Genomic DNA, 10,582 nt, shown 5'->3' on the forward strand with positions numbered 1-10,582 from the left:
GATCACTTACCGTGTACTAGTTAGGATTCGAACAAGGTTAGGAAGTGGATGAAGTGAACCTGGGTCTTATCTTTCAGAAACTTACACCAAATGAAAGGTGCCGTAAATAAAACTGGGAGGCTAGTGTCACCACTGTGAATTTCTGAATATTGCCAAAAATCTGAAATTTCTCTATTAAATAGAAAATCTATAGGTGAACCCTTCCCCAGAACATGGCAGTCTAATACCATAATAAGCCTCTCACTAGAATATTTCTCACAATTGAATTTTAAATCTAAATTCATAGTTTATGGGCTTTAAGCCACCTACACAATTGACTGGCATACTGACAGGCCACCGAGATTTTCTCCTACTCACATTTCTGTCCGTGCTCCTAACCCCTAGGATGACATAGTTTTTAGTTGGAATAGCAGTTAGATTAAAATTATATCATGTACAGGGTCCTGAGAAAATTATTCTGTTTGGAATGTGGTTGTATGGCTAAGAATTTGCTTTGGTTTTTAATATTTTAGGTACTGGGCTGGTTTTGTGAAAATGACCTATTTCCACTTGGGAAAGTAGAAATTAATTAAAAGCATCATATTAGAGCAATTCAAATCAGGAACTATCAAAGGAGCCTCACTTCATTTCATCAGAAGAGAGGCCAGAAATTTGCTACAAAAAAGAAACCATGACCCTAATTAAGGTCCCTCAGTCTTAGAATTAGAAAAGTATGAAACTGTCAAGGAAGGAATTTTAAACTCTTAATTCTTTGGACTTTAATATAGAACAAAATCATATTTCATATCTATATTTCAATTTTTTCTAAAATTTTAATAAGAAATTTTGTATTCAGAATTGATTTTTTAAAATTTATTTTGATTGTTGAGAGTATTACAGATGTCCCCCATTTTTCCCCTTTGCCCCTTTCCACCAGGCTCCCACCCCACCCCAGGCCTTCACCTCACTATTGTCTGTGCCCATGGGCTATGCAAATATGCACATAAGTTCATTGGTTAATCTCTTCCCACCCACCCCCCTTCCCTCTGAGATCTGTCAGTCTGTCCCATGCTTCCATGTCTCTGGACCTATTTTGTTCGTCAGTTTATTTTGTTCACTGGTTTCCATGTATAAGTGAGATCCTGTGATATTTGTCTTTCCCTCCCTGGCTTATTTCTCTTAGCATAATCTCTCCAGGTCCCTCCATGCTCTCTCAAAGGGTAAGAGATCCCTTTTTTTTACAGCTGCATAGTATTCCATGGTGTAAATGTACCATAGCTTTTTATCTATTCATCTACTGATGGGCACTTGGGCTGTTTCCAGGTCTTATCACACCTGCAGGAATGGCTCCATCAATAAGTCAACAAACAAGGTGCTGGCGAGGGTGTGGGGAAAGGGGAGCCCTGTGCACTGCCGTCGGGGATGCAGACTGGGGCAGCCACTGTGGAAAACAGCATGGAGTTTCCTCCAAAAATTAAAAATGGAACAGCCATTGACCCAGAATTGATGTTTATATACAGTGTAATTTTATTGGCATTATATTATTTAGCATATTTTCACACGGTTGTGGGTGCTCATTTTATAGCTTCTTCTGTTGAGCCATATTGAAAAACATGGCTAGATAATTTATTATGAGAAATAGCCACTGGCTATTGGCTGAGGGTGCAGTGTGTCCTTGATATTAAATCAGTTTATGTTCTGTTCCGAAGAGAGACCAGCAGGAATCTTCTGGCTGATCCAGGCAGATTTCCCTGGCTCGCCTGGCAAGCAGCGAGCTGAAGTCAGTGCCTTGCTGCGCACCCACAGAAGGGAGAGGGCGAATCAAGACGCGCTGGTCCCAAAGTTTTAGGAGAAAGATTGTTCTCTTGCATTCTTAGTCCAGCTTTATTAGTAATAGAACCAACATATTCTTTTGACTCTTAATTGCATTTTTATGTTTACTCATCAACTTTAATGCCTAGAGATGAGGAAGTGGGCAGAAAGATTAGGCTCCCTCAGTCCACATTATCACATGACTCTGTGCTGGGCTGTCCTTGTGCTTTGCATAGCCCGGGTTGCTTAATGAACTGATGGGTTTATGATGTGTAACTCAGTAACTGTTTACAATTCTTTCTAACCTCAGCATGACAAATGTTTTCCAAGTGTGGTAAGCTATCCTTTCTACTGAGCGCAAAAGATTCTTTATCAAACATCAGGGCCTCTTTCCGTGACTAACGCACTACACAAGAGGAGTCAGCATTTCTCCTCCTTCCATCTTTTGAGTCACGACATTACAACACATGCAAATACCCAAGTCAGAAGCTGACGGTGCTCCGTTACTTTTCCACACTCACTCTCGACACATAATCCATGAAGTTCTACCCTCTATTTCTTAACTGTTTTCCTAATTAGCATCCACTCTTGTTCCTAATTGCCGCCACCTCTTTTGACACCCTACCATACCCTGATGGCCTCCTGAATGAAATCCCAGCCACTACTCCAGTCTGAGTCCAGCCTCCTATCCACACTGATTCACCTCGTAAGAACACCATCTGGTCTCCACAGGCTGCGGTACCAGGTGCAAATGGACCTGTGAGGAAGGCTGGTTACATGTCAGTATCCGACTTTTCACCTTACAGTTACCCTAATCCGTTGCCAAAGAGGTGGGCTGCTATTGCTATAAACATTCCTGATGTAAACCTGTGACTTACCCTAATGTGTACTATGCCCAGAGGGTGGGTTTTCCTAACGTTGGTCTTTTATTTTCTCTCTTCTTTTTTCATTATCCTTATATTTGCAGTGAATTGCCATATCAAGAGTTCTCTCAACAGGGGGCATCATGGAGCATTCTCAGCCAGCATTGCCCACCAGGCCGCAACTCTCTGTGGCCACACATAGAAGTCCAGGCACAGAGCCTTCCTTTACCCTGCGACTTGGCTGTTGAATCTGTGTGACTCTCATTGAACAACCTGATCTCTAGCCTGAGGAACAAAAGTTGGGATGAGATCCAAATACACATTAAAGGACACACTTTACTGAAAATAAATGACAAGATTCAGAACTTCTAGAGGAATCTTTTTAATTTTTTTTCAATTACAGATGACCATATTATATTAGTTTCAGGTCTGCAACATAGTGATTAGACATTTATGTAACTTACAAAATGATCACCCTGGTAAGTCTAGTACCCATCTGACACCACACACAGTTACTACAATATTGTTGACTGCAGAGGGCTTAAGGGGACCGGTGAAAAAAGTAAAGGGATTAAGAAGTACAAACCACAAGTTATAAACATAGTCACTCCAGTATAAACAAGTGCAAAGGACGTCTTCCTCTGCCTCTGACATGCATCTGTTTGTGTCCCTCTTGTGTGTGTGGGGGGGGGAGGAGGAGGAAAACGATGATGATGAAATCATTCCATCATCTTTACTAAAGGTTTGTAATAAAGGCAAGCACAGCTCTAGAATTATCTACCACAGATGACGCAGTTGCCACATGGAGGATGTGTTCTGAGTTCTTAATAAAATGGGTGCTCTTTATATTCCCATAGGGAAGGCGACCAAAGGTGTGGAGAAATGACAAACCTGAGCTGACAACGTTCCTTCCCATGGGCCTTCCCCACCCGGCAGCACCGGACCCCCTCTTTGGACCCTTCTTGGTGGTTTATGTGCTCACTGCGGTGGGGAACCTCCTCATCTGGCTGGTCATCACGGTGAGTTCCCACCTCCACACCCCCATGTACTACTTCCTGACCAACCTGTCCTTCACTGGCCTGTGGTTCCCCACGGCCACTGTCCCCAAAATGCTGATGACCTGGGTCTCCCCAGGAGGCAGAACTTTCTTCTTTCACAGCTGTGGGGCCCAGCTCTACTTCTTCCCCTCCTGGGGAGCACCGAGGGTTTTCTCTGCACAGTCATGTCCTGTGACCGCTACCTGGCCATCGGCTACCTTCATGGCGCGTGGGAGAACGTGCTCTCCTGGTAAACGCAGGGCTAGTGGCCTCGGGCTGGTGGCTCCTGGTAGGATTATCCTACGAGTCCCTGGTCTGTTCCATCTTGAAGATCCGCACCCCCGAGGGGACACGCAGAGCCTTTCAGACCTACCCTCCCACTGCACTGTGGTCCTTTGTTTCTCGGGCCCTGCTGTTTCCTTTACCTGAGGCCCTCCTCCAAGGACGCTGTGCATGGGATTGTGGCAGTTTCCTACACGGTGCTGACCCCCCTCGAAGCCCTGGAGTGTGCGCCCTGAGCAACAACGACGTGAAGAGAGCTCTGCTCAAGCTTAGGGAAAAGTACCACACTCCCAGAGCAAACAAACGCTGCGCTGTGGCTCTGCCTGTTTTTATATACAGGCGGGATTGCACAGTGTGATGAAGTTTAAAATCTAAGTCAGGTGCAGAGAGTAAATAAGGCACTTCTCTTATTCTGTGGTAGGAAGTAAATGTAGTTTAAAAAATTCTACCTTTGGTATATAAAATACACATAACTATACAAAAATCTAGTGTGAAAGATCTACTCTAAAAACTATTTAAAAAATACTAGTATAATTTAGTCATCAATATTAAATTTATTAAAACAAAATAGTTAAAATAATAAATGAAATTCAAAAAATAAATAAATTGAAGTTATTTTTCTTTAAAAATTAAAAAATAATAAAAATTTATTAAAACCACCCACTCAGGAATATTATTTTGCAGATTTTTCTGAAGAAATTTTTAAAAGTCACAATTAAATTTTTTGTTGAGGATCAACGTGCTTAAATTTTGGTTATCAACTCATTTGTCTATAATAAGCTTACTTTTATTCTTCCTGTTTTATTAAGATATAATAGAAATATAACACTTTTACCCTTTAAAAAATATATTCTGATTGGATCTCAAGTACAGAGGGTGTGTTTATTCATATACTAAGTTGATAATATGCTTTTAGTTTGGTTGTTAATGTCTTAAGCACACGTGCTTGGGAATTTACCATCAACAGGATATTTTGATGGAGAGCAACAAATATCAAAGGTCACTCACTTGTGGATGCAGCATTGCACCTGCCTCCTCAGTTCTTTTAGTGGCTGTGTGTGTGTGTGTCCCAAGGTGGCCACTCCTCTTCCCCAGTGACCTTGCTGATTGCTCGCACTCCGATGGCATTCTAAACTTCTGCTGAGCAGCTTGCTCTGTCTGTAAGTGGTGACACGGGCACCGTCTTGTGAGAGTCGTGCAGTTTCTCAGGTTTGGCGAGTCAGGACAGGACAAAGTTAAAGTAGGGATCTCCAGTCTCCATCACATATTCTGACCTTGAATTCCTGTGCTACCTGACCAGGTTTAGCACAGAACCAGCCTATTCTGGATCCTTTTACTTCAGATCCTGCTGCCAACAGCTTCTTCCCCAACATCTTAGTCTTAGAAATTCAACTGCACCAAACAACAACCTGCTTCATAATAAAATTTTGAAAATATGATTGAAATTTGTGCAGCAACAGTCTGAAGTGGTCAGGTGCCCTAATAATAGCACTTAAAATTATTAGACATAAATTGAAGAAGGTGACTCTCCTGAAGTGAAATATTAATAGATAAGACATATGTTATTTTTTATGTATATCATAAATGGCTGCCCAGTGGCTGTTTATTTACATATTTAATGATATGGTGATAGAGTATTTGAAATCATTAATAAAATATGTCAAGTCATTCACAGTGTTAAGCAAAACTCTAAAAATCAATGCAGAAGAGCAATGCCATAATAGGCAGCCTCCAGAATAATAACTAAACATCACTGTCAGAGGCCGTACTAAGCTGTACTCAGCACTAAGAGTACAACTCAGAATTACTGATGTACTTTCTCTTAGTTCAAAGATGCTGGTGGTATCTGCAAGAATTCTTTACCATTACAGGTCCTTTTCTACCCATCTGGCATGACTTTAAACTTACCAAAGATTTGTTGACAAACGGGACTTAAACTTGAGTCCATGAAGACATTCTTCATTTCTACTACAGGTTTAAAATTTTTTTTTCTAACTTTCTATTCTTTCCTGTTTTTAATATATATATATATATATATACACACATTTTTATTGATTTCAGAGAGAGAGGAGGGAGGAGAGAGAGAGAGAGACTGAAACATCAGTGGTGAGAGGGTCATTGATCGGCTGCCTCCTGCACACTCCCGACTGGGGATCGAGCCTGCAGCCTGGGCATGTGCCCTGACCGGGAATCGAACCGTGACCTCTTGGTTCATAGGTTAATGCTCAACCACTGAGCCATGCCATCTGGGCTCTATTCTTTCTTGTACTTCAAATATACCTTACAGATACAGTTTATTTTTTAAGTTCTTCAATAAGGTTCTATCAGTGTTAAATACTTTTGGGTATTTAATATCTGCAAATATCATTATTTCACATTCTTGGTAGTTGCTTAGCATACAATTTTTAATTGAGAGTCATTTTCTCACACTCTGCACTTTATATTGATATATATTGATTTGCATCATTGTTGAGAATCAATAAGCTCTTAAGATGCTTTTTATTAAGAATGACTTACTAATAGCAATTTTCGTAAGTCGTATATTTTGAAGCTATTTACTAGGTTCACATAAATTTGACATTTTAATATTTTCCCGTTAAATTGACCCTTTTATCTTTATAAAATGACTTTTATGTCTCTTAATTCCTACTTTAAAGTTCACTTAATCTAAATTAACATAGGCATACCAGAATATTCGTTTTTTTCCCCCCCAGTATTTTTGTGGCATAAATTTTACACTCTTTTTTTTAAAAAACATATTTTTTTATTGATTTCAGAAAGAAGGGAAAGGGAGAGAGAGATAGAAACATCAATGATGAGAGAGTCATTGATCTGCTGCCTCCTGCACGCCCCATACTGGGGATCGGGCCCACAACCCGGGCATGTGCTCTGACTGGGAATCAAACCGCGATCTCCTGGATCCTAGGTCGATGCTCAACCGCTGAGTCACACCTGGCCGGGCAACACTCTTTTTTTTCATTTTACTCTTTTTAGATTTTTATTGAATTTACTGGGGTGACATTGGTTAATAAAATTATATAGACTTCTCATGGTGAATAATTCATAAATTAAATAAATGTCTAACCACTATGCTGTACACATGAAACTAACATAAAATAATATTTATTGAATGTCAACTGTAATTGAAAAAAAAGTGAAAAAAATAAAGCAAATAGGGCAAATTGGTAAAATTTTATAAAGTTAGGTGATGTGTACACACGTTGTTTATTATGTTATTTTGTATTCTTTGTGAATGTTTGAAATATTTCACAAAATAAACAAAAAATAAAAGGTATTATATATTACTCTAAATTTTTGTGATGTATACAATTAACAATAGAGCAAATATTAGTTATATAATATTTATTATATTTTAACAAGTGTTATTAAATGGTGACAAGTAGAAGAAATGATTCAGCAGACAGGGATTTTTAAAAAGCCATATTCTGGATTTTCTTACAGACTTCAACCAAGTCACAGTCATTTACAGACAACATGGCTGAAATATATGCAGGACATGCACACAAAACTGTCTTCATTAAGATGAGCATATATTGAGTGATATGTTATTAAATCATAGAGCCCAGGTTACACGACGCTTTTGGATTTGTGATGCCACTGGAACGTCTTTATCTGAATTGGAAGAGTGTACATGGACAATACTACGAGGCTTGGAGGTGCTTTCTGATAACGAAATAACTTGGATAGAAGTCCCAGATTGAACGCTATCATGAATTTCTCTTGCAAAGTTTCGAATGGTGGCCCTGGAGGCACAACTATTCATGGACTGTTTGTACTCTAGGAGAGAGAGGATTCCTGGGGAAAAGAGAAGCCAAGGGAGGGTGATGAAGGAACAACAGAGTCACAAAAACATTTTCCCTCCATGTTGGCATAGAGATGCTGACCTAAAGCCCAGTGGGTCTCTTTTGAACTGCACCAAGAAATTTGGAAAGGGGGTGTTTTGGTGGCAGAGACTAAAAGCGTATGCAGAAGAGTTTAAATACTTCTCAACTCAACAAAATTGAGGATTCTTTTTGAAAAAGGACATGCTTCTGAGTTAGGAATTTCTAAATGAAAATTTAAAACTTTTTTAGAAAGAAGGGTCTCCAATGTAGGTGACTGAACCTTTAGTATAGCTATTGCTTCTCTCTGATCTAAAACTGCCTTGGCACTGTACTGTCCACCCAGGTTACTGCTTCTCTCCACCTAAGGTGAACATTCCACATTAGCCACCTTCTTTAGTCTTAATTTTACTGGTTTCTCTTCCCTGAAGTGGAGAGGTTGTGAAAGATAGTAGAAAGGTGGAAATAAGAGGCTGCCCTATTGGACCAGCCTATTGAACATTTCCCACAGTCCTAATTTCCAACTTTATCCTTGCAGGAATTGTCATCAAAGAGAGAGCCCACTTGAACTTCAGCCCTTTAAAATTCAAAGATCGGTACCTTTTTCCTCTTTCCCCTTTCCCCACCTCTCACTCTCCCTGCTATTAAGGATAGACTGGTTCTCATTACCCATCAAAGGCCCTGAAGACACTCACCAGAGGCAAAAAGGAAGAAAACACTAAAGTAGGCAGTGGAAATGATCCAGGTGATCTTATAACTAGAGTAGTACACAGATCGACCTTGCCTTAGCTTTTGGTGATACAGTAGGAGTGCAGAGAGCAGAAGGATACCTAATGTCCAAACAAAAGGGAAAAAAGCCCCTTTGAGGAACTGTGGCTTTTCTACTCATATTAACCCCAAGTAGCTTAACTTCTAAGCCTCCACCCTGTACAAATGCACCTCATCCAAGAATCAATCCCACTTCAGTAATTGGTTTAATTCAGAAGTTGCATATCTGAGTCAAAAATCTGGGAAGGCCACATTAATCGGAAACCACAGATTGGACCCACAAACCAAGTAAACCTCCAAGCCTCTGTTCGGGGAGCCAGGAAGTTACCTGTGAAGAAACTGAGGAACACAGTGACAAAGAGGATGTATTTAGTTTGAGGAATCATGTAGGTGAATTCCAATCCCAGGAATAAGTTGTGGAAGAAGGAAAAGCTGAGCACCAAAATCATCATGATCCTGACCACTTCCAGGTCACCTGTTGGAAAGCAAAAGCCATATTGAAAGGACAGAGTTTCTTGTAGGCTCATTTCCTTTCCACCTAGGGGCCATAAATCCCTAAGTAAAAATAGAAATGGGGTGAAATATGTGATTAAATAATAAAGACATAAGGGGAGGGGGAATGAAGAAGCTGAGAAGGGTAAGCTGAATGGGAGGGAGACCCAAAAGAAACTGTTCTCCATCTCGGTATCTCAACAAGCTTCTTTCTCCTTTTTCTGAGAACTCATTTCTTATGAAATACTCTAATTTATCCTGTTCCCCTCTTGTGTCAATAAAACCCACTTTCCTTGTTGGCAGTTTCCTTTCTTTCATACCCTTATGTCTGTGCTGTGTTGGTCACCCTGCTGCTACTGCCAAGGCTTCTCAACTGTTCAGCTAATAAGTCCATGAACTTCTAAACTTTTCTCCAAAATATAGAAATGCTGAGATTTTGCACTCTGCCTGACTGTTCTGACGATGGAAGTCTGAGGAAACTGCACCAGAGAATAAACAAGTAAATGGAAGTTAAAAAAAGATGAACCCTCCCTCTCCACCCATTTTCCTATGGTATAGTTCTTACCTTTTGGCCAAATAGTAGTGTGTATCCATGGGTTGTGGCTCTGCATATTTGTTTTTGTTTCAGAATTCAGTTTAACCCAGGTATTGGTCATAACCCCAAAAGTCAAGAAGACTAAGGCCCAAGAGGAGAAGAACATGTTGGTGGCCTGGATATTTCTGGTTGATATGTGCACCATTGCAAGTGGATATTTCAAGCTGAGACCACCACTAATATCTCACAGTTCTTTTCTCTGATTTGATTAGTCATAAGAAGAAGAGAAAATCTAGACTTTTAGTGATAGTGGAGGCATTGGCTGTGGCAGAAGCTGAAGTAGCTTATGGAACAGAGAAGATTAGCCCCACTCCTCACCACTCCTATATCTGGGCAAGGCTGCTGTCAGGGCTTCCAACTGCCATGGAATCATCAGTTGGTTTGACCTTAGACCCCAAGGCTTGATTCAGTGGAAGGAACAAAGGAGCCCAGAAGTTCTGAGAAAGCTATCATGCATAGAGGGAGCTATGATATCACATGCAGAGAGCTATCAGATACATGGATAACTGAAGCCTTGAAAGAAGGTAAACATGCATGACTAAGGAGGTCTAATTTTAGAGTTAGAATTATAAGTTCCAGGATTAGTTGATATTAAGTAGGGTTAAATGAAGAGCAGAAAGGATTCAAGATCCTTGACATGAGTGTCACCTAGTAGTATCACAAAAGGGAATGACTATTCAAAATTTAGGAAGTTTTGGAGAAACTTGGTTCCTCATTTGGATAGCCTAAAGAAGTTTAATCAGGCAGGCATTTAGGAAATAGACCAGTATCTTGAAAGCAAAAGAAATGGACTGATACACCAAACCATTGCATTCCAGTATCATTTATAAAGTACAGACAATTATTTGTCAGAATTGCCTTTGTATCTAGGCAGAGTAAACCTGTTTTGATTCCTTGAAGAGGCAACCATGG

The 10,582-nt window shown here is 40.1% G+C and overlaps 1 protein-coding gene across 1 annotated transcript; it reads right to left on the bottom strand.

The window, feature by feature from the left end:
* Nucleotides 1–7,547: 7,547 nt before the first annotated feature.
* TMEM225 (transmembrane protein 225) lies at nt 7,548–9,815 on the bottom strand. The gene is made up of 4 exons (XM_087828660.1): nt 9,787–9,815; nt 8,912–9,060; nt 8,511–8,645; nt 7,548–7,789 (listed from the first exon to the last, which is right to left on the bottom strand). The coding sequence occupies exons 1-4, from the start codon at nt 9,813–9,815 to the stop codon at nt 7,548–7,550; spliced, it is 555 nt and encodes a 184-aa protein (XP_087684786.1).
* Nucleotides 9,816–10,582: the final 767 nt, after the last annotated feature.

This window comes from Miniopterus natalensis, chromosome 20, assembly GCF_054644295.1.
Source record: "Miniopterus natalensis isolate mMinNat1 chromosome 20, mMinNat1.hap1, whole genome shotgun sequence".
In the NCBI taxonomy this organism is placed as follows: Eukaryota; Metazoa; Chordata; class Mammalia; order Chiroptera; family Miniopteridae; genus Miniopterus; species Miniopterus natalensis.